The following is a 25,185-nucleotide window of genomic DNA, read 5'->3' as shown; positions in this document are numbered from 1 at the left end:
CAGCAAGCTCCGACACTACCTGGAAATGTCAATGCTTTGCCTGATTAGACTATTTGGGTGAAGCGGAGGATAATGAAAATTATTGTAGTTATGTGTAAGCATCTCATATCTTTAAATAGCTTTCAGTATTGTTAAAGTCACATAGTTTTATGACAAGAAATAAAAGTACTATATCAATGGGAAAGGGAAACAAATGTGTGGAAATCAACTGTACTGAAGCAATGTCCTTCACTGTCAGGTTCTAAACTGACAGTTCAGTCTCATGAACTAGAGATAAGCTCAGACATATTCGGCTCCTAGTACAAACCCACCAGCCTGCTACTGTACTGGGTCAATTATAACTTGCCAAGGCATTCCCTATCCCTCAGCCACATGTAAATATGCCCCTTATATACATGTGGCTGCAAGGTGGGGAATGTGTTGGACACAGATGGTTGGCCCAGTACAGGTGCCAGTTTCTTGGTAGGTTGTTCAGGTGGGTTTGGACTAGAATCTGAACATGCCTGAGCTCATTCATTGCATACGGCCGTCCAGTCTTTAATCTATCAAAAAAAGAATCTGTATACCCTGCTTACTGTACCAAGGCAGTATATATGATTCTATAGGCAACACCAACTAAAACAAGGATGTAGAGAAATATATCAAATATAAAGAAGGTCATTCATACTTCACTTAGCTGTTTGGTGCGTGTAGAGGCTGCAACATTGTTCCTCTGCTTATTTCCTGCTTTCAGAGCAGCATCTCTTCTGGCCTGTTCTAGTAGTAGCCGGGCCCGTTCTTTCAGCTCTTCCTGTCTGGACAGCATTCGCTGCTTTAATAAAAGAAACATGACATAAAAGTAAGAAACCAGAAAGCAATACATAGGAGTTATATTCCACCTACATACAGCTGTCATCTTGAACAACTCAGCATTTCATTGAGCTCTGGACATCAACTTTATGCCCCAGTGTTGCATTTGAAAGTATTGAGTCCACTGTATTCACATTCTGAAATTTCAGAAGTAGAATCACTTTTTGTTTTGGAGTGTAGTGCAATGTCTAATTGTCATCATAGAATTTATTGGTGTCCTGCTGGCTACATCTCTATGGTCACTGATACACGTAGCTCCTAATGCAAATAATAAATCCAGATTTAAAAAAAAAAAAAAAAAAAAAAAAAAGGCCAATTTTTTCCAAAGTTTCAGCACTGCCTAATAGGATCATGAGAGAGAAGTTTCACAACACAGAATCAAACACCCAACTGCAATGTTATCCCCAAAACTAGGGTATTCTTTAATTTGAACAGTGACTTAATAACAGACATGGTCCACCTTGGCTCACCCCTCCCTACTGGACATTCAGTGTGATGGATGGCCTCATCAATGTGGAAATGAGGGAGTCAGTGGTAAAAAGTATGTAACTTGGTATTAGCATGATATACTGTAACTAAGTTGTGTCTGGGGACATATATATATATGGCATTTAAAGTAGAACTACAGGCAAAACGTTTTTTTTTTTAAATTTTGGATAGAGCAGGGGAGGGTTGGGTTATAACCCGTCAGATTTTTTTTTCCTGCCATCTGTGTCCCACTGCAGAGATTTCCCTTCACTTCCTGTCCCATAACCAGTTAGTGAGAGGAAATCCTGAAAAGTAAGGGAATTCCTTGCCGCCTCCCCCCCCCCCATGACATCATGCACAGCTCTCTCACTCTCGTGAGAGTTTCCCAGTAAGGGAGGGGGGATGAGTCATAAGAGGGCCAATGAGAACTGCAGAGCTGGAGGGGTGCCTCTGTGTGTCTGTGTAAATTCAGGAAGTGAACAGGCAAGCAGCTTCAGCTGCCCAAAGTTAAAAGGATTGCAACCAGACTCAGTGGAGGGAGATTACTGCAGGATATTTTGGCAATTACAGAATCACAGTAAGGCCTCTTTCACACGGCCGATCCGGTCAGGTCCGCCTGTCAGTTTTTTAGGCGGACCTGAACGGACACTCCATGGAGGTCTATGGAGCGTCGGATGTCAGCGGTGACATGTCTGCTGACATCCAACCTGCTCTGATCCGAAAAAGTGTGACAGAGGAAAAACCTACTTTTCCATCCCCTACGGTCCGTCATCATCCGATCCCCCATATGGGAGAGCGGCGCTCTGACAGGTCTGTCGCTGCAACCTGTCATCTGCCTGCTCAGCGGGGATCGACGGAGCGATCCCCCGCTGAGCAGAGCGGGCTCTGTACACGGACACGTCCGTGTGAAGGAGCCCTTAATCACAGTATATATAAAATAATATGCAAAGTGGTTTGAGGGAAGCGTCAGAATGGCAAAGACATAGATGTGCATATTTGGGGTGGAGGAACTTGACTGGCCTGCACAGAGTCCTGACCTCAACACGATAGAACACCTTTGGGATGAATTAGAGTGGCGACAGCAAGCCAGGCCTTTTTTGTTAAACATCAGAACGTGACCTCACAAATGCACTTGAATAGTAAAACATTTCCATAGACACACTCCTAAACCTTGTGGACAGTCTTCCTAGAAGAGCTGAAGCTGTTAAAGCTGCAAAGGGTGGGCCAACTCAATACTGAACCCTATGGACTAAGACTGGGATGCCATTAAAGGTCATGTAAAGGCAGGTGTCCCAATACTTTTGGCAATATAGTGTGGCTTAAATCCAGGTTTCTTCTAGCTGGTCATGTGACACACCTGGTCCTTCTAATCCAGCATCAGCAGTGGGCAGTTCTTAAAGCGGCACTAAACCCAAAAAGCTTAACAATTATTAGACTGATGGCTGCATCAGTTTTCTTTTCTTTGGCTCTTTCCCCTCTGTTACACTTAGTAGACACCACGTTGGAGGAAGGACCATAGGAGGCACAGCAGACAACAACATTGTCAGTCTGGGGGGAGGGTGGTGGTAAATGTATTAGTAGATTTAGAACCACTAACATCCTAAAGCTGAACCCCAGCTCACACGTTGTAATCAGTTACAGTAAAGAGTTTTTTCCTTTTGGGATAAAGGTTTTACATGAATAAATAAAAGCTGTTCATTTTAATCATCCCTGGCACTGTTAATTGGTTTGTCTCATCCATGTAAGCATACATTTTGCTGGACAGTTTGTGTTGTGAAAAGCAACAGACTTGCTGGCTGGATTACCAGTAGAAAATAAAAGAATGAATAAAAAAAAAAAGGAAACTACAGCAGCCATCACATCTAAGCATTAGTAAGATGCAATATAATAAATGTTTGTTCTTGGGTTTAATACCAATTTAATGATGCAAATCATAGACAGGGAGGCATTTCCCGGCCCGCAGCTGCACATACACGCGCTGCCTATGACTGGCGGTGTGCAGTGAAGGTTTCCTGGTGGGATTGTTCAGGTTGGTTGGGACTATGATCCAACATGCCTGAGCCTATCCCTAATCAGCAGTGGGCAGTTCTTTAAGTGGTTGTAAACCTAGTTACACCACTTTTACCTACAGGTAAGCCTATAATAAGGCTTACCTGTAGGTACTGGAAATATCTCCTATACTGCCATGGTTTAGGAGATATTTACCATATACGCTTGCGCCGACGTCAGAGCCGAAGTCCATGGCCCCGAAAGGAAGAGGGGCGAAGATGGATGCGGCCACCAGCGGGGACATCGCAGGCTTTATTTGCAGGTAAGTGCAACATAATGGGCTAGTATGCGACGCATACTAGCCTATTATGCTTTTACTTTGCAGACTAAAAAAGAGGAAGTAAAACCCATCAGGGTTTACTTCCTCTTTAAGTGGTTTTTCTCATCCATGTAAATATACATTTTGCTGGAGAGTTTGTGTTGTGAAAAGCAACAGACTTGCTGGCTTGGATTACCAGTTGAAAATAAAAGAAAGAAAACGAATGCAGCAATCACATCTAAGCATTAGTAAGATGCAATATAATAAATGTTTGCCATTGGGTTTAATACCAATTTAATGATGCAGAAAATGGTGCACAAGTAGTAAAGTGCTGTTCTCTGCAGCATTCTCCTGTAAGCCCGGGCTGCCTCGCTGACGAACCCTTTGGAGGTGTGTACATGATTTTTGGGCTTGATGGATGTGAACTATGATGCTGGGCTTTCAACCCAACCCAGAAGAAGATCAGCAGTAATGCCGCATACACACGAGCGGACTCTTCGACCGGACTGGTCCCACGGACCGAATCCGGCGGACAATCCGTCCGCGTGTGGGCTCTATCGGACCTGCAGCGGACTTTTTCGTGTGAAAATCTGACGGACTTTAGATTTGGAATATGTTTCAAATTTGTCCGACGGACTCGAGTCCCGTCGAAAAAAATCTGCTCGTCTGTATGCTAGTCCGATGGACAAAATCCGACGCTAGGGCAGCTATTGGTTACTGGCTATCAACTTGCTTATTTTAGTCCAGTCGTACGTCATCACGTACGAATCCGCTGGACTTTGGTGTGATCGTGTGTAGGCAAGTCCGGTTGTTAGAAAGTCCGTCGGAAGTCCGTCGAAAGTCCATCGGAAAGATTGTCGGACCTTTGTTGCCGAACTGTCCGCCCGTGTGTACACGGCATAAGGTGTCAAAGCCGACAGTCTGCAGGGAATGGTGGTGGTGAATGCTGCATTTTTAATTTACCTTACTTTATTGTAATGGATCAAAAAGTGCCACAAAAGCAGAACAGTTGCTTATTTTTGCCCTACTGTAGGAAAACAAAACCTGTGATCTGATTGGTTGCCAAAACTGCCACTCTTTTCCTTGCTATCTTTAGCCCGTTTGCATCTGCGAATAAAGGAAACCTATTATTCTACAAGGCATGTAATTGCTGCACAGCATTAGGCACACAGGAAGCATCGGTATTACCTGTGAACTCACACCCGCCTTTGCTGGTATAGGCCGAGCTCACATTTTACCTGTGTTTAATTAGCACACACTTGACTGCTGCTTGGAACAATAAGAGCCTATGGTAACAGAGCAACAATCTGGGCTCTTCAGTGTCAGACAACTGGTTCAGCAGGTTGTCTGTACATGTGACTATAGAAAACGTAACAAGATCGCACTTTGTTCACATAGATGAAGCTGGGTAAATAGTACAGAGAAGTTCGTCACTCACAGGTTGAGGTCAGCAGTTAGTCACTGCAGGAACAATTACTAGTACATTAGCTTTTATATCCAGATCCAATGAGAGACTTACTGCTGTAATATAATGTTTTGCTTTGACCAGAGATTCCCATATCATCAGCTATGATGGTAGAACGAGGGATCTAAATATATGGGCAGACCTCTCACAAACAAGTATCAGGCATATCTATGGGGGGCCCTATCATTTTATCTTCCCTCTCTGATAATGAACAGTGGTTTACTCGCTTTTCCTCTGCAGAAAAGGTAACAATTGGAAAACACGTTCAAAGATCTATCTGTATGCTGGAAAATATATACATGGAATGAGCTACAACTCAAGTATTGCTTTATATCACCGCCACCGAGTGATGCTTGAAATTATTGTTTTAGATGTAACCTTTGTTGTGGCCCCCCCAATGCTCGGTTTGTTGGAGCCCACAGAAATTCCCGGTATGGGAAAGCATATGACCTTCTCCTCTTATATGACCTTCTCCTCTTTTTTTTTTTGTTCAACCTAGTGGGCTGAACAAACAAAAACTTACAGATCGCCATACTAAAGCCTCGTACACATGATCGGATTTTCAGCAGACAAAACCTTTGACTTTTGTCCGAAGGCGTGTGCCTGGATTTTGTCTTGCATACAAACGGCAAGGAATTGTTGGCCAACAAACACAAACGTAGTAACGTACTACGCGTTTTTTCAGCTCTTTAGTGCCACTCTTTGGGCTCCTTCTGCTAATTTCGTGTTAGTAGAAGTTTGGTCAGTGTTGATTCGTGCTTTTCATTTCGCACTTTTCATTTAGCGTTTTTCATTTCGTGTTTTTCAGTTCTTTTCTGAGCGGCCATTCGTCAAGCAGACATGTTGCGGAATCGGAGGAGATAGAGTGTTATTTATTATTGGTCTTGGAGTTATTGTTTTGACCCAAGTCCAGTCCAGGAACAGGAGGAGGAGGCTTTCTTGGACCAAAAATTGGTTGCCTTATTAATCGTGACCAATTATGTCATATGCCTTTGCTGCGGGAGCTCCAGGGGAATAATCCAGATGATTTTAGGAAATATCTCCGGATGACGGACCCCTGCTTTCATCAACTCTTGGCATTGCTGAACTCCTATATTAAGAAGCAGGACACCTGCATGAGGCTTTTATTTTATTTTTTGGTTGAATAATAATGATTTGATTTGTTATATTTTCTATATTTTTGGATGCATAGACTGCACTTTTTGGTTAAGTTCTATTGGCAGACAGCATGTCTAATTTTATTTGTTTTCTTTTTTAAAAGCACAATAAGAAAAATGTGGAGAATAATACTTGGCTATGTGTTTTACTTCAAATGACAGATTGGGAGTAGGCAGTTACATTGAAAAAAATACAATGTAAAATTGTAAGGGACACCAACATAGTTGTATCTTTGAAAATTTTAAAAACTACGGGATAATGGTGTTGTGGTAACTTGCCCAAAGAAAAAAAAAAAGCCAAAAAAAGTGCAAAATAATATTATTCTTGATATCACTAGAAAAAAAAAAAGCCTTTGAAAAATTGTTTGCTATAACTCCATCAGTATCACCAACAAAGCAGCTTCATTATTATCCCATTAAAGAAGAGAATTGTGTGCTGCATTTTACGATTTCATAATTTGCCACGTCACGAATGTTAATTCTCCATTACGAACACTGGTTTACAAGACCGACCGCTTCTGGCTCGTCCTTGCTTCCGAGCATGCGTGTTTGTACTTTGGACTTTTGTCCGAAGGACTTATGTATACACACTCGGAAAATCTGACAACAGACATTTGTCCGTGGAAAATTTAAAAAACTGCCATCCAACATTTGTCTGCGGAAAATCCCACAACAAAAGTTCGATGGAGCGTACAAACGTCATCACACATTTCCCATCGGAAACTGATCATTGTCCATTGTCTGAGAGCTCTGATTGGATGCTGGTTTTCCAGAATGCTCATTCGACAGAAGTCACTGTTCTGCCAAGAACTCCAACAAGTTTTCACAGAACACTGGCTAAGGAGTACAAAAGTTGTCACTGCCTTGGAGGCAGGCATGTTTCTGGTTACTAGCAGGCGGACTAACAATGTCCACTCATTATGTTGTGTACTGTAGTGTATACACTGCTCGTGTTCTGTGAAAACAGCCAAATAGTCCAAATCTTCAATTACCGCTGATGGAGTCACTGGAAGTGACTTGGTTGGAGATTTTGGCGAGTTGGAGTTTTCGGCAGAACACTGGTCATGAGACCGCCTTCTGTTGGACGAGGAGCTGTACACATGGGCCGAAAGTCGGCTGGTAACTGGCGAACTGATAATTTTCTGACATTTTTTGGCCCATGTGTATCTAGCTTTATTCTCACTGTTACACGGGGGCGGGAGAAGTCAGTAACCCGTGTAAGCTCAGGCTAACATGGAGTTTTCACATGGATTAGACTTGAGGCTCTAAAAGAATTAATGGAGAGATGGAAGCACTTCACAGCCAATTATCTGTCAGGAGTGAGGGGGAGGAGTGCTTGAAGGGGTGGCCTGTTAATGGAACCTATCATTTTGGCATGAATGGGCAACGTGATAGATCTTTTAACAAGTGACTGCCTATCAAGCTATCCTATCATTTGCATTTTCCAATTTTCCCTGAACGGGCAACGTGGCAGATTCTGTTTAATGCAAAAAATAAAATAAAAATAGGAATAATCCTACAGGGAAAACTGAAAGTGGGGCTCCTGTATAACGGTTGCAGCAGTTGGGTAGCAGTAGGAACTGAGGCACAGAGTCCTCACCATCAAAACCCTTGCCATTTAAAAAAAAAAGATGAGCGACTGAATCTGGCCAACATTTTGCATTTAGAAGTTGAAGTTTATGTGAACCCTCATCTTGTAAAACAACCCATTCAGTTTAAAATATAAAACAGAATTGAAAGACAAAGCATTTGTATATATATATATATATATATATATATATATATATATATATATATATATATATATATATATATATACACACACATACTGTATACACACACTCATATACATACACACACAGTATCTCACAAAAGTGAGTACACCCCTCACATTTTTGTAAATATTTTATTATATCGTTTCATGTGACAACACTGAAGAAATGACACTTTGCTACAAATGTAAAGTAGTGAGTGTACAGCTTGTATAACAGTGTACATTTGCTTTTCCGTCAAAATAACTCAACACACAGCCATTAATGTCTAAACCGATGGCAACAAAAGTGAGTAGGCTCGTAAGTGAAAATGTTCAAATTGGGCCCAAATAGCCATTTTCCCTCCCCGGTGTCATATGACTCATTAGTGTTACAAGGTCTCAGGTGTGAATAGGGAGCAGGTGTGTTAAATTTGGTGTTATCGCTCTCACTATCTCATACTGGTCACTGGAAGTTCAACATGGCACCTCATGGCAAAGAACTCTCTGAGGATCTGGAAAAAAGAATTGTTGCTCTACATAAAGATGGCCTAGGCTATAAGATTGCCAAGACCCTGAAACTGAGCTGCAGCACGGTGGCCAAGGCCATACAGTGGTTTAACAGGACAGGTTCCACTCAACATGGTTGACCAAAGAAGTTGAATGCACATGCTCAGCATCATATCCAGAGGTTGTCTTTGGGAAATAGATGTATGAGTGCTCCCAGCATTGCTGCAGAGGTTGAAGGGGGGGGGGGGTCAGCCTGTCAGTGCTCAGACCATACGCCACACACTGCTTTAAATTGGTCTGCACGGCTGTCGTCCCAGAAGGAAGCATCTTCTAAAGATTATGCATAAGAAAGCCCACAAACAGTTTGCTGAAGACAAGCAGACTAAAGACATGGATTACAGGAACCATGTCCTGTGGTCTGATGAGACCAAGATAAACGTATTTGGAACAGATGGTGTAAAGCGTGTGTGGCGACAACCGGGTGTGAATTACAAAGACAAGTGTGTCTTGCCCGGTGGTGAGAGTGTTATGGTCTGGGGCTGCATGAGTGCTGCTGGCACTGGGGAGCTACAGTTCATTGAGGGAACCATGAATGCCAACATGTACTGTGATATACTGAAGCAGAGCATGATCCCCTCCCTTCGAAGACTGGGCCGCAGGGCAGTATTCCAACATGATAACGACTCCAAACACACCTCCAAGATGACCACTGCCTTGCTAAAGAAGCTGAGGGTAAAGGTGATGGACTGGCCAAGCATGTCTCCAGACCTAAACCCTATTGAGCATATGTGGGGCATCCTCAAAGGGAAGGTGAAGGAGCGCAAGGTCTCTAACATCCACCAGCTCCGTGATGTCGTCATGGAGGAGTGGAAGAGGACTCCAGTGGCAATCTGTGAAGCTCTGGTGAACTCCATGCCCGAGAGGGTTAAGGCAGTGCTGGAAAATAATGGTGGCCACACAAAATTTTGACACTTTGTGCCCAATTTGGACATTTTCACTTAGGGGTGTACTCACTTTTGTTGCCAGCGGTTTAGACATTAATGGCTGTGTGTTGAGTTATTTTGAGGGGACAGCAAATTTACACTGTTATACAAGCTGTACACTCACTACTTTGCATCACTAAAACTTTTTCTGACATTTGTTGGTTTCAAGATAAAATCATTTTTTTTTTGCTAGAAAATTACTTAGAACCCCCAAACATTATATGTATTTTTTAGTAGACACCCTATAGAATAAAATGGTGGTTGTTGCAATATTTTATGTCACACTGTATTTGCGCAGCGGTCTTTCAAATGCAATTTTTTTTTGAAAAAATTACTTTTATGAATTAAAAAAAAAAACTAACCAGTAAAGTTAGCCCAGACTAAAATGCACCGAAAGCCACAGAATTTCCGATGGCCTTGTTTTATAGTACCACTTATTTTGTGATAACAATTTTTTCATGCATTGCATGTGTGACTACAGAAGGCTTTACTGAAGGAAAAGGAGGAACTTTTCTGTTTTGCAATAATCAACAAATGTGATAACTTCCTAAGTCCTCAGTAAAATTCTGCTGTAAGAGACAACTGGCATTTTTTTTATGCTCCTGAAAGCAGCTTTAGGTTATCTAATGTCCCTATGCATATTGTGTCATTTACAAGCGCATTTTAAAGCAGCGTGCAGGGACATTGGAAAAATGCTTTCAGAGTGGAGTTTTCCAGCGTAATTTATGCTCTTATGCACATAAACGCATTTAAACACACCTAATTGTGGGCATACAGTCTTAAATTTATTCTAATGGCTATAATTAATATTCTAGCCAGTAGAATGATTTCACGATCATATGCATCTAAGCACAGGGCACGTGTAAACGTGCAATAAAATGCACCACTAGAGGCATTTCTGCAAAGTTCTGGCAGAGAAAATGCAGATTATTTTTATATACCCGGTGTGCATGAGGCCTGAATTTCAACTCACTCTTTACATTATGCACATTAACAAAGAGACTCATTTTGTATATACAGATTACAAAATAGAGGCTGGGATGGTCTCTCTGTGCATGCGTGTAATTTTTGGTTCCTTTCTGGTTGTAAATCACTTCACATAAGTTATTGGATCGTAAATGTGTCATTATGTCTAGTCAGAGTTTAATAACACAACAGCAGTCACAAATCGGCGCTGTCTTGTGGCCCTTTACATCTCTTCTTTCAAATTACATGTTGATAATTAGCCTATTAACTAAATCATTTGCTATACCTGTAAGCTTTTGTTTATGTAATTTATTCTTTTCAATCCAGTAATTAAGGCAGATTGGTCATTGCTATCCAGCTCCAGATAGAGGGCAGTTTACCATAAAACCGATGTTTAAAGAATATATAAACCTAACATTTCATATTCCTGATGTGTGCCTGCTGCACCATGTACTTGTATGAAAAAGTATCCTGCACCCTTTGTATTGTTTCATTTGTGTGAAATCCCTGGTGTTCCTGCCTGTCCCTCTGCTTTCCTATTAAAAACTGACCACACTAGGCTCTAATGCAGCCTGCTCTCCTTCAATGATCGCACTTGTGCTGACCCGACCCCTGCACAGCCATTCACTGGGAAGATCAGTGTGCTGCTGCCCCCCCAAAAAAGTTTAAAAAATGTGTTTACAATGATATATATATATATATATATATATATACACACACACACACACAGCTACATAGCCGCCTTGAATTATTAATGTTTCAGATTTTGGTAGATCCTTGAAATTATTATTTTTTTTTTTTGGATCGAGATTGGAGAGTTTAGCGCATGTTACATACCCCCCCCCCCCAGCAACAGCTCATCCATTGGATATTTTTGGGTGGACTATTTGCTACTATCTATACACAGTAGCTCTTTTTTTTTTCAAGTTTTGTTACCATATTTTTTAGTGGGGGTTAGTCATAAAATGTAGTCTGGATAGACATTATGATACGATTACCTGGAATTGGAATAATGGTTGGGTCTCTGTCTTTGCATGGGTGTGAAAATTAAAAGAAATAAATACTTGTTCAAGGGACTAAATCGGGGTCCCAATCTACTTGTCCTGATAAAATCCTGATAAAATAATAATAAAATCTAGATGGACTTCAGGTAAGTATTAGTGGGGCTGCTGCCCACAGAAGGCTTTTTATCTCAATGCATAAGGATAACAAAATTTGCTTTTACAACCACTTTAACGCTCAGCGAGTAAATGAGACATGGACCAATGAGAAAAAAAAAACGTTATATCTTCAGGTTACCCTTGCACATGGAAATACTTGGGTGCTCAGTACAAGCATATGCTGAGCAGCCAAATCAAGCTCCGGTGTTTTCTCCATTAAGGGGCAACCCCGCCACAAATAACTCTGCTGTTTGCACGCAGCAGGGCTAAATGTAAAAAATACCCACCTGCCTTATTCCCGTTACTGCATGTTCGTCCCTCGGGCGATACGATTTGCGTATCCCTAAGTCATCACTGAGCTCCTTCCCCCTCTTTAAGCTGACTGTACTTTTACTACTTTGAATAAACAATCAGTAATAAAGAAAATCAGATAAGGCAGCGCTTTAAAATGGATAGCTGAATTTCATATCTAATTTTATATATGTACACACACAGTGCCTTGAAAAAGTATTCACACCCATTGAAATTTTCCACATTTTGTCATGTTACAATGAAAAACGTAAATGTATTTTATGTGATAGACCAACACAAAGTGGAAATATATATATATATATATGTATATATATATATATATATATATATATATATATATATATATATATATATATATATATGCAATAGTAAATCTAAAAAAAAAGCTATCATGCAACAGGCTTGACTACTGCATGTCCCTTCTGATATTCAGCTTTCTGGGCGGTGAAACGCAAGTCGGCTCTGGGGACAATCTGAGCAGAGCGGTGGTGCTCTTAGGGCTTGTTCACACTTGACTAAATTTCTAACGCTTAAGAAACACTTAGTGTAGGAGACGTTAGACTTGTGTTAATGAGCTTTAGTATGGACTTTAGTCTGCGTTTTACAAGCGTTAATGACGAATTAAAACTGCTCCACAAACACCTATTCCATTACAGGAAATAAACTAATCTTAACGCCCCACAACTACAATGCAACTGCCTGCCAGAGCATTTGCGAAGCCTTACCATAGACTTGAATGGCTTCAAACGCCTCCTTATTTGACATGAGGCTTCAATTTTTCAAGCGATGCGACGGGAACACTTCATGTTTTGATAGTGTAAACAGCACTGTGTACTGTCAATTGTATCAATTGCATAGTTGAGGGGTGTTTTTAATGCCAGTATGTACATAGCCTTATGCTCCATACACACGACCAGAAATTCTGTCAGAAAAAACTTGGATGTTTTTTCTGACGGAATTCCGCTTAACCACTTCAGCCCCGGAAGGTTTTACCCCCTTCCTGACCAGAGCACTTTTTACAATTCGGCACTGCGTCGCTTTAACTGCTAATTGCGCGGTCATGCAATGCTGTACCCAAACGAAATTTGCGTCCTTTTCTTCCCACAAATAGAGCTTTCTTTTGATGGTATTTGATCACCTCTGCCGTTTTTATTTTTTGCGCTATAAACGGAAAAAGACCGAAAATTTTGAAAAAAAATGATATTTTCTACTTTTTGTTATAAAAAAAATCCAATAAACTCAATTTTAGTTATACATTTAGGCCAAAATGTATTCGGCCACATGTCTTTGGTAAAAAAAAATGTCAATAAGCGTATATTTATTGGTTTGCGCAAAAGTTATAGCGTCTACAAACTAGGGTACATTTTCTGGAATTTGCACAGCTTTTAGTTTATGACTGCCTATGTCATTTCTTGAGGTGCTAAAATGGCAGGGCAGTACAACCCCCCCAAAAGACCCCATTTTGGAAAGTAGACACCCCAAGGAAATTGCTGAGAGGCATGTTGAGCCCATTGAATATTTATTTTTTTTGTCCCAAGTGATTGAATAATGACAAAAAAAAAAAAAAATTTACAAAAAGTTGTCACTAAATGATATATTGCTCACACAGGCCATGGGCATATGTGGAATTGCACCCCAAAATACATTCAGCTGCTTCTCCTGAGTACGGGGATACCACGTGTGGGACTTTTTGGGAGCCTAGCCACGTACGGGGCCCCAAAAACCAAGCACCGCCTTCAGGATTTCTAAGGGCATAAATTTTTGATTTCACTCCTCGTTGCCTATCACAGTTTTGAAGGCCATAAAATGCCATGATGGCACAAACCCCCCCCCAAATGACCCCATTTTGGAAAGTAGACACCCTAAGCTATTTGCTGAGAGGCATGGTAAGTATTTTGCAGCTCTCATTTGTTTTTGAAAATGAAGAAAGACCAGAAAAAATTTTTTTTTTTTTCTTTTTTCAATTTTCAAAACTTTGTGACAAAAAGTGAGGTCTGCAAAATACTCACTATACCTCTCAGCAAATAGCTTGGGGTGTCTACTTTCCAAAATGGGGTCATTTGGGGGGGTTTTGTGCCACCTGGGCATTCCATGGCCTCCGAAACTGTGATAGGCAGTGAAGAGTGAATTCAAAAATTTACGCCCTTAGAAAGCCTGAAGGCGGTGCTTGGTTTTCGGGGTCCCGTATGCGGCTAGGCTCCCAAAAAGTCCCACACATGTGGTATCCCCATACTCAGGAGAAGGAACAGAATTTATTTTGGGGTGTAATTTCACATATCCCCATGGCATGTTTGAGCAATATATAATTTAGTGACAACTTTGTGCAAAAAAAAAAAAAAAAAAAAAATTTGTCTCTTTCCTGCAACTTGTGTCACAATATAAAATATTCCATGGACTTGACATGCCTCTCAGCAAATAGCTTGGGGTGTCTACTTTCCAAAATGGGGTCATTTGGGGGGGGGTTTGAACTGTCTTGGCATTTTATGCACAACATTTAGAAGCTTATGTCACACATCACCCACTCTTCTAACCACTTGAAGACAAAGCCCTTTCTGACACTTTTTGATTACATGAAAAAATTATTTTTTTTTGCAAGAAAATTACTTTGAACCCCCAAACATTATATATTTTTTTAAAGCAAATGCCCTACAGATTAAAATGGTGGGTGTTTCATTTTTTTTTTTCACACAGTATTTACGCAGCGATTTTTCAAACGCATTTTTTGTGGAAAAAACACACTTTTTTAAATTTTAATGCACTAAAACACACTATATTGCCCAAATGTTTGATGAAATAAAAAAGATGATCTTAGGCCGAGTACATGGATACCAAACATGACATGCTTTAAAATTGCGCACAAACGTGCAGTGGCAACAAAATTAATACATTTTTAAAAGCCTTTACAGGTTACCACTTTAGATTTACAGAGGAGGTCTACTGCTAAAATTACTGCCCTCGATCTGACGTTCGCGGTGACACCTCACATGCATGGTGCAATTGCTGTTTACATTTGACGCCAGACCGACGCTTGCGTTCGCCTTAGCACGAGAGCAGGGGGGACAGGGGTGCTTTTTTTTTTTTTTTCTTTTCTTTATTATTTTTTTGCTTTTTTATCTTATTTTTAAACTGTTCCTTTCATTTTTTTTTTTTAATCATTTTTATTGTTATCTCAGGGAATGTAAATATCCCCTATGATAGCAATAGGTAGTGACAGGTACTCTTTTTTGAAAAAATTGGGGTCTATTAGACCCTAGATCTCTCCTCTGCCCTCAAAGCATCTGACCACACCAAGATCGGTGTGAAAAAATGCTTCCCCAATTTCCCAATGGCGCTGTTTACATCCGGCGAAATCTAAGTCATAAAATGCTCGTAGCTTCCGGTTTCTTAGGCCATAGAGATGTTTGGAGCCACTCTGGTCTCTGATCAGCTCTATGGTCAGCTGGCTGAATCACCGGCTGCATTCTCAGGTTCCCTGTTGAGACAGGAGAGCCAGAGAAAAACATGGAAGACGGTGGGGGGGGGCCATTCCCTCCCACTGCTTGTAAAAGCAGTCTAGAGGCTAATTAGCCGCTAGGATTGCTTTTACATGAAAGCCGACCGCTGGCTGAAAAGAATGATACCAAGATGATACCTAAACCTGCAGGCATCATTCTGGTATAACCACTCAAAGTCGTGAATGGCGTACCTGAAGACAAAAAAATGGTTAACAATAAAGCACAGTGAACAGTAAAGTATAAAAAATTGCATACCTGAAAAGCAAACATGATAAAACATAATAACAATAAAACATTGCAGAATAGAATACAGTAAAAAAGAGCAGAACCATAGAGAGAGAATAGAGAGAGAGAGAACAATAAAACGACAACTATTTATTTTTTTTTTTATTTTTGTTTGTGTTTTTTTTTTTTTTTTTACACTTTTTTTTGTAACTGTAACTTTTATAACTGTAACCGGTTCCAGGTTCGGGTCTCTCAAAATGCGATGGCATCTTGGGAGACCCTGTGAAAGTGTGTCCTAGTCTGTGCAATGCTGTACCCTACGCTAATACTCAACTAGTGTATGGTAGCGTTCAAAACATTCACCAATGCAAAGACCAGGATTGTCAGGACAGGAGGGACAATAATAGCGGGTGTCACGCCTATATCCGCGCTTGCTGCAGACACAACATCTTTTTTGGGGGGGTTCGTTGGGTAGGGGTACTCGGAAGGACATAAAGAAAATGCCTCTCATGCAACCGACTGCATTTGGTTGGGGATGTGAATGGGGAAAGTACGGGCGCTGTAGAAGCGGTGGTTTCCCAATTAGGATTGGCGAATGCAGCAGGAAGGGCACTATGGGCACGACGGGCCTGTTTTCGTCTTCTTGGTGGCAGCGGGACACTACTTGTGCTTGCCACTTCACCAGCTTGAGCTGCACTTATGGGACTCGCCACGTCACCAAGTGTTACTGCAGTGCTGGTTTGACTACGACCGGGGTGTACTAGGCCGCTGGCGCTTGCCAGTTCACCAAAATGCTACCAAAAAAACTGTTAGCGATCGCAGGGATCAGGCCTGACTCTGGGAACGCTGCAGTTATGCGTTTAGTGTTTTGTAAGTGACAGTGATCGATCGATACTACACTTGGGTGGGCTGGGCTGGGCGGAGGGGCAAAACGCAGGTGCTAGCAGGTATCTGGGCTGATCCCGCTAACACTGCGTTTTTGGGAATCCTAAACTGCTGGGGACGCTAGTATAGATCTGATCGGATCAGATATTGATGCATTTAGATACTATACCACTAAGGGAGGTGTACGGTGCGTGGGTGTTAGCGCTACTGGCGCTAATCTGACGCTGACTGGGGCTGGTGCTTGCCATTTCACCAAAAAGCTACCAAAAAAACTGTTAGCGATCGCAGGGATCAGGCCTGACTCTGCGAACGCTGCAGTTATGCGTTTAGTGTTTTGTAAGTGACAGTGATCGATCGATACTGCACTTGGGTGGGCTGGGCCGAGCCGGGCGGAGGGGCAAAATGCAGGTGCTAGCAGGTATCTGGGCTGATCCCGCTAACACTGCGTTTTTGGGAACCCTAAACTGCTGGGGACGCTAGTATAGATCTGATCGGATCAGATATTGATCCGTTTAGATACTATACCACTAAGGGAGGCGTATGCTGCGTGCGTGGGTGTTAGCGGTACTGGCGCTAATCTGACGCTGCCTGGGGCGACGCATATCACCGCCGGGCGATCGGGGGGCTAAACCTTTATTCGGTAATAAACGGCGGGTGCCCTGACACTATAAAAAATAAACAAACTAACCAGCGTCACCCGTAACGGTTATACAGTGATCAGTGGTGAAAGGGTTAACTAGGGGGCAATCAAGGGGTTAAAACATTTATTAGGTAGTATATGGGGGTCCCTGTCGCTATAAAACGCTGACGGCGAACCTAAATATTTACCTCACTAACTAGCGTCACCAGCGACACTAATACAGCGATCAGAAAAATGATCGCTTAGCGACACTGGTGACGGGGGGTGATCAAGGGGTTAAAACTTTATTTGGGGGGGTTAGGGGGGTACCCTAGACCTACAGGGGGCTAATACTCACTGCCCTACCACTTCTAACTGTCACAAACTGACACCAATCACTATACACAGGCAGGGGATGTTTCTCATTGGCTGGGAGCGATCGCGAGGGGGGGGCCACGATCGGATGGCCTCCCCCTCATCTCTGATCGCTCCTAGACAAATGCCGACCGCCGCTGGCACCGGGGGGGGGGGGTCCGATCGGACCCCCTGCCCACGGGAAGGCAATCACGTACCAGGTACGTGATTTTGCCTGCCCGTGCCGCTCTGTTGACGTATATAGACGTGAGGCGGTCGGCAAGTGGTTAAGCTTGCCTTGCTTACACACAGTCACACAAAAGTTCTCTGAACTTTCGACCATCAAGAACGCGGTGACGTATAACACTACGCCGAGTCGAAAAAATGAGGTTCAATGTTTCCGAGCATGCGTCAAATTGTTTCCGAGCACGCGTGATTTTTTGCACGTCCCAATTGCATACAGACTAACGCATTTTTGGATAGGAACTTTTTCCGACTGAAAAATAGAGAACATGCTCTCAATCTTTTGCTGGCTGGAATTCTGCCAGCAAAAGTCCGATGGAGCATACACACGGTCGGAATTTCTGACCAAAAGCTCAGATCTGACTTTTGCTGGCAGAATTTCTGATCATGTGTGACATACAAGCAATCTGTATATTGCCTGGAAAGAGCGGCACCTGAATAAGTGAGTGAGTTTTTTTTTATCCTGCTTTTAATAAAGTTTAATATGGTTTTACGCTATGGGATCCCCCTGTGTGATTTATGTGTTTCCAAGTGAGCATGAATATGGCGAAAAAGAGTTTTGGGAGAGCAGTGGTAATGTGGAGGAATCCCCAACTGGCATATGATGCCTAAACCAAGCGCTGTCAGACTTTCTTTTTATTAAAAATTTCAATTACCTCTGAAGAGTTTGTTGCAGCAGGGCCGGGACAAGGGGTGGGCAGAAGGGGTGGCTGCCCTGGGCACAGCGTGTATTGGAGGAATGGGGGCATCACAAGTTCCTCCTACTATAATTCTGACAGGAATAGTGACAGTGGCATCACTATTTTAGTCGGCCCAGCGCGCTGGAAGCCGTAAGGAGAGAGCTGGGAGGAGGTGCAGGCTGTGCTCTCTTCCCCTCATTCTCATAAGCTTACACATAATGAATCGGAAAGTGGGGGGGGGGGGGGGGGGGGGTGTGCAATTTTCCATCTGTGCCTTAGGCACTGGATGATCTTGTCCCGGCACTGAGAGCACCTTCATTACATGTGTTAAGCACAGAGTGGCACATAAGGAATCTTTGTTGAAGAAGCAGAGACATTGCATATGCACTTTATTTTTCTCAGCACTTTATGTTTTGCACAATAATTGAAGGACACTTTCATGTTATATAAATGTATTGCACTTTGAGACATTGATCTATTGCACATTAGTTTTTATTTAGATTCATTTTTTTTTTTTAAATATTGGATTTGTTTGTTTATTGCTTAGTGTATATATCTATATAGATATATAGCTATATCTGTATAAATATAGATATAAATCTATATTGATATAGAGAAATATATCTATCCAGCTATCATATATATAAATCTATACTTATACACACACACAGGTGCATCTCAAAAAAATAGAATATCATCAAAAAGTTAATTTATTTCAGTAATTTAATTTAAAAATTGAAACTCATTTTATATTGATGCGTTTACACACAAAGTGATATATTTCAAGCATTTCTTTCTTTTAATTTTGATGATTATGGTTTACTGCTAGTGAAAACCCCAAATTCAGTATTCCAATACCTGGTTTAATGATTATAGTATCACTGTGCTTGATTGGCCAGAAAGCTCACCTGATCTAAACCCCATAGAGAATCTGTGGGGTATTTTCAAGAGGAAGATGAGAGACACCAGACCCAACAATACAGATGAGCTGAAGGCCGCTATCAAAGCAACCTGGGCTTCCACAACATCTCAGCAGTGCCACAGGATGATCGCCTCCATGCCACACCACATTCATGCTAAAGGAGCCCCGACCAAGTATTGAGTGCATACAATACTGTACATGGACATACTTCTCAGTAAGCCAACATTTCTGTATTAAAAATACTTTTTTTTTTATTGGTCTTATGTAATATTCTAATTTTCTGAGATACTGAAATTTGGGTTTTCATTAACTGTAAGCCATAATCATCAAAATTAAAAAACGAAATGCTTGAAATATATCACTCTGTGTGTAATGCATCTATATCAAATATAGGAGTTTCACTGTTTGAATTTAACTACTGATATAAATTAACTTTTTGATGATATTCTATTTTTTTGAGATGCAACTATATATATATATATATATATATATATATATATACACACACATACACTGTATATATTCATATTAACACTGGTATAGGCAAGCAGCTTAAGTTTTTCTTTTTTTTACACTTAGGAGCAGATGTGTTATATTTTCACTCAAATGATCAGTGATGCAGATGTATGTGATAGAGTTACTGGTTGCTAGAAAACATACAGGGCACCGGCAGCTCTATCACACAGCCCAAACAGCACTGCTTGTCTATTCACAATAGTAAAAGATCATTTAGACCTCTTTCACACTGAGGCAGTTTTCAGGCGTTTTAGCTCTAGAAATAGAATCTGAAAAGAGCCTTAAAAGCGATTTAAAAGCGCAGCAAAAATGGTCTTTTTTTCATGTTTTTAAAAAGGCTGCATTGTCATGTGACCTCAAAAAACCTGCTCTGTTAGTGCCTGAAAAGCACAGCTAAAATGCTGCTAAAACACTGCAAAAACGACTGGCACTTTAGCGTGTTTTAGTGGCACTTCAGTGTGAAAGAGGTCTTAGGGCTGCGGAACTGTGTGATCCATCTGCTGGGGCTGTGCATGTTTACAAAGATAGATCACACAGCCATGCATATAGTCACATAGCTGAATAATCTGTTTTGATGATAATGCTATTTTCCAGAGCGATGCCTGCTGCCAGAAACCAGAATTGTCAGTCACAATTTTGTATCCTTGATAGCAGCTTTGTCAGAAAGCAGTGGGTAAACTGTCTGAACACGCTGCTTAATAACAGCAGGACTGATCAGAATAGAAGCAAATGCAACCGGTCCTCTGTGGGAAATAAATAAAAGTTCAGGAATGGTGAGGTTTCTTCTTTAAAACATATTTGAGTGTGTTTCGCTTTATTTTTTACTATGTTATTATTGCTTCTTTGTACTATCCAATACAATACCAGAAGTTGGAACAAGAAAAAGTTGAATGTAACACCCAAAACTCCCACATGGACAGGAGGAGAGTTAGTATGAAGTATCCAAGATCTGTTTAAAACCAGACACTGACTACGCTCACCAAGCTTTACTTATAACTAAAATATCACTTTTGGGTGAATTAATTCCATTAAACTACAGGGAAAACTGACTGCTGAATTGTGTATGGTTTTAAACAATATTGTTTTTTTCCAATATATAATTTACTGTGTGGATATATATATAATTATATCTGTAGCACTGCAGCAATTTGTGGCATTTTAGTGATTCGCAACTGGTAGGCTGTGATTGGTCATAGTGTGCTGAACACCTACAAACACGGTGCTGCCATCCTAAGCCTACTTATAATCAACGGCCCCAATATTCATACTATTTACACTATCCCTAGTCCTTCACCGTAAACCCAGAATACAATCACCACCACCATTTTTGTGCTGTCAAAAAAAAAAAAAAAATACTATTTGCTGCCACTCTGGTGTTGCTTCCGGCAAAGTGCATGAATAAATGATACCATCTGTTACATATTAGCACAACATGCCAAAAACAAAAAAAACAGGCTGCCTAAATGTATTCTGAAAGGAACCTGTACTTTGACAATTCTCGGCTGTCAGAAGCAAAATTACCCTGGTACCTCCAAGTATGTAGGACTACGTAACTCATTCCTGTTCCTTCCACACGCCATAAAGAGAACCTATACTGAAATCTTCACCCAAAGTCATTTTAATAGTTATCTGCGATGAATAAAGACGGTCACCAAACGTGGGGCTGAGACATCGGTGGCAGGAACCCAAGACCTCTCCTCCGGACCACAGCCCTTCCAATCAATGAGATAGAGTAGCCTCCCCCAGGAGTACTTGGAGTCCAATATTTCTTTAATTTCATACTGATCAGAGGTATCAGCCACAGGAGTGGGGTGAGAAGAAGGGCGAGAGAAGCGATTGAGGACCAGTGGCCTGAGCAGTGAGACGTGGAAGGCGTTGGGTATCCTGAGATGAGAGGGCAGACAGAGCTTGAAAGCAACTGGATTGATCTGACGGAGAATGGGAAATGGACCAATGAAGCGAGGGGCAAATTTAATTGAGGGCACCCGGAGTCAGATGTGCTTTGTAGAGAGCCAAACTATCGCCAGGCAGGAACTTAGGAGCCGAATAGCGATGACGATCTGCTGCCGTTTTATGCCTGGAAGCAGCTAGATGAAGATTCCCTGAGACTTCTTTCTAGATTGTGTTGAAGGACCTTTGGGTCTCAGCTGCTGCTGGTACAGGAGGAGAAATGGGAACAGGAAAGGGAACAGATGGATGCTGCCCGTAAACAGTGAAGAAGGGAGATTTTCCAGAACTGGCATTGGAGTGACGGTTTAAGGCCAACTCTGCCCAGGGCAAAAGGTCCACCCAGTCATCTTGGTGGGCTGAGATGAAGGCACGGAAAAAACATTCTAGATTTTGATTGACACGTTCCGTTTGCCCATTGGACTTGGGATGAAAGGCAGATGAAAAATCCAATTTAATCCCAAAGGAGCTGGCCAAGGCTCTCCAAAACCGAGCAGTAAATTGAACTCCCCTGTCAGAGACGATATGAGAAGGCATCCCATGAAGACGAAAAATCTCCTTAATGAAAGTTGTGGCAAGACTGGGAGCAAAAGGTAGACCTGGGAGAGGAATCAAGTGACACATTTTGGAGAACTGATCCACCACTACCCAGATGACTGTAGAATCTGTTGAGGGAGGCAGAGCTGAGATAAAATCCATGGAAATACAATGCCAAGGTATATCGGGCACTGGTAAGGTCAACAGCAACCCAGCAGAGGCAGACGTGGAAGATTTGGATAGTACACAAACCGTACAAGCTTGAACGTATTCCTTGACATCCTTACGAAGAGAAGGCCACCAATGACGCTGAAGGAGATCACAAGTACAAGGTATGCCAGGATGTCCAGAGAACTTGGAGTCATGTGCCCAAGCAAGGAGTTTGGGACAAAGTGTGGGAACTACAAAAGTTTTACCTGGAGGAGGCTGCGTAGACTGGAGCTGAGTAGTGGCTAGAATACGATGCAGAGGGATGATGGGACCAGGATCTAAGTGATTCTCAGAATCATCGACATCAAATGACCTGGACAAGGCATCGGCTCAAAGGTTTTTGGCACCTGGAAGAAAAGTAATGTTAAAATTGAAGCGGGTAAAAAAAGAGGGCCCAGCGAGCTTGACGTGGGTTCAAGCGTCTCACGGATTGTAAATACTGCACATTTTTATGATCAGTATAGATGGTAACACAATGGGGAGAACCCTCTAGAAGATGTCGCCATTCTTCAAGAGCTAGTTTAATAGCGAGTAGCTCACGGTCCCCAATGGTGTAGTTCTTCTTCGCACCAGAAAACTTCTTGGAAAAGAATCTGCAAGGCTGAGACTTGCCCTTCTGAGCTTGGAGCAGGATGGCACAGACTCCTACTGAAGAGGCATCTACCTCCAAATAAAAGGTTTTAGTAACGTCCGGACGTAGGAGAATTGGGGCGGAGGGGAATGCTGCCTTGAGTTTGAAGAAAGCATCAATGGCTTCAGGGGACCAGAGCCGAGCATTGACACCCTTGTGGGTGAGAGATGTAATAGGGGCCACCAAGGTGGAGTAGTTACGAATGAATTGACGATAGTAATTGGGGAAGCCCAAAAAGCGTTGGGTGGCTTTAACACCAGAGGGCTGGGGCCACTGGAAGATGGCCCGAAGCTTGGCTGGGTCTATGAGGAGACCCTGAGACGAGATTATGTAGCCCAGAAATGGAACTTGTGTTTGTTCAAATAGACATTTCTCCAATTTTGTATATAGACAATTGTCCCGTAGACGCTGTAGCACAGCTTTCACATGAAGACGATAGGTAAGTAAGTCTGGTGAGAAAATAAGAATGTGATCCAGTTATACAATAACACAGACATACAGAAGGTCGAGGAAGATCTCGTTAATGAAATTTTGGAAGACCGCTGGGGCATTGCATAAGCCAAAGGGCATCACAAGATACTCATAATGTCCGTCCCTGGAGTTAAAGGCGGTCATCCATTCGTCTCCTTCCTGGATTCTTATTAAATTATAGGCCCCTCTAAGATCCAATTTAGTAAAAACATGAGAACCTCGCAGTCTGTCAAAGAGTTCTGAAATTAAAGGAAGAGGGTATCGGTTCTTCACAGTGATGGCGTTAAGACCCCTGTAGTCGATGCAAGGACGGAGTGAACCATCTTTTTTCGCTACAAAGAAGAACCCGGCTCCGGCAGGTGAGTTAGATTTCCTGATGAAACCCTTTTGCAGGTTTTCCCAAATGTATTCAGACATGGCTTGTGTTTCGGGGGAGGATAGACTCGGGCTCGGGGAGGAGAGGTGCCAGGTAAGAGATCAATGGAGCAGTCAAAGTCTCTGTGAGGGGGAAGGCGATCAGCCGACTTTTTGCAGAAAACATCTCAGAAGGACTGATATTAGGCAGGCAACATGGTAGTTGTGGAGGTCTCAGCCAGAGGAATGGAAGGAGGAGGTAGTACCTTGGAAACACAACACATTGTTACTGCAACAGAGAACCCCAAGCCAATACTTGTCCAGAATTCCAGTCAAGATGCGGGGAGTGTTTCTGCAACCATGGAAGGCCCAGGATGATGGGACTGGAGGATTTAGGCAGAATTAGGAAAGAGATCTCCTCACCATGCAAAACCCCAATGGGAGGGGTTTTAAACCGGATGGGACTCATAGGCAAGAAGGAGCCATCTACTGCAGTCACGGAGAGGGGTATAGCCAAGGCAACAAAGGCAATGCCCAACTCGGAAGCTAAAGATTGTTCAATGAAATTTCCCGTAGCACCAGAGTCCACGTCTGCAGAGAGTTGATAGGCATTTTGAGCCTAGTGGAGAGCGACGGGAAGGGTGAAACGAGGGAAGCGAACAAAATTAACGGATCGGTCTAGATCACCTCCTTCCGAGTGAGCTAGACCCTGGAGTTTCCCAGACAGACTGAACAGGAGTTCAAAAGATGTCCTTTATCGCCACAGTAAGAGTAAAAGCCCAATCCCATGCATCGGGCACATACCTCAGGAGTGAGGCGGGTTCGCCTAAGCTGCATAGGTTCTTCCAACGTGTGAGAGGTTTCCACAGGTCTTTGGACTACCTGTGCTGGAAGGCCAGCAGGGGGATGACTGGTTATGGATTTCTCCAGGGCCCGCTCCTGGAAGCGAATGTCTATTTGAATGCTTAATGCGATTAAGTCATCCAAAGTGGTAGGAATTGTGCGTCCAGCGAGTTCATCCTTAACACGCTCATATAGGCCTTGCCAGAAGGTAGCAGTAAGGGCCTCATTATTCCGTTTGAGTTCAGCAGCCAGCACACGGAACTGAACTGCGTATTGACCGACTGTCATTCCTTGCTTATGAAGACGAAGGAGGGCCCCAGCAGCCG

General features: G+C 42.3%; 1 protein-coding gene across 6 annotated transcripts in view; it reads right to left on the bottom strand.

Moving 5' to 3' along the window:
• The window catches only part of EHBP1 (EH domain binding protein 1), a 733,557-nt gene that overhangs the window by 253,914 nt on the left and 454,458 nt on the right, over window positions 1-25,185 (bottom strand). For all 6 annotated transcript variants that reach the window (XR_012243991.1, XM_073628177.1, XM_073628181.1 and 3 more), the window contains one exon: window positions 668-811. Coding sequence is in view for 5 of the 6 variants with exons in the window: in XM_073628177.1 (XP_073484278.1) it covers window positions 668-811 (144 nt within the window). In the remaining variant the exon portion in view is untranslated. The remainder of the gene's footprint in view (window positions 1-667; window positions 812-25,185) is intronic.

The sequence above is a fragment of the Aquarana catesbeiana genome, linkage group LG04, assembly GCF_042186555.1.
Source record: "Aquarana catesbeiana isolate 2022-GZ linkage group LG04, ASM4218655v1, whole genome shotgun sequence".
Taxonomy (NCBI): domain Eukaryota; kingdom Metazoa; phylum Chordata; class Amphibia; order Anura; family Ranidae; genus Aquarana; species Aquarana catesbeiana.
The sequence above is the reverse complement of the archived record's forward strand: the minus strand, read 5'-3'. Positions and strand labels throughout refer to the sequence as shown.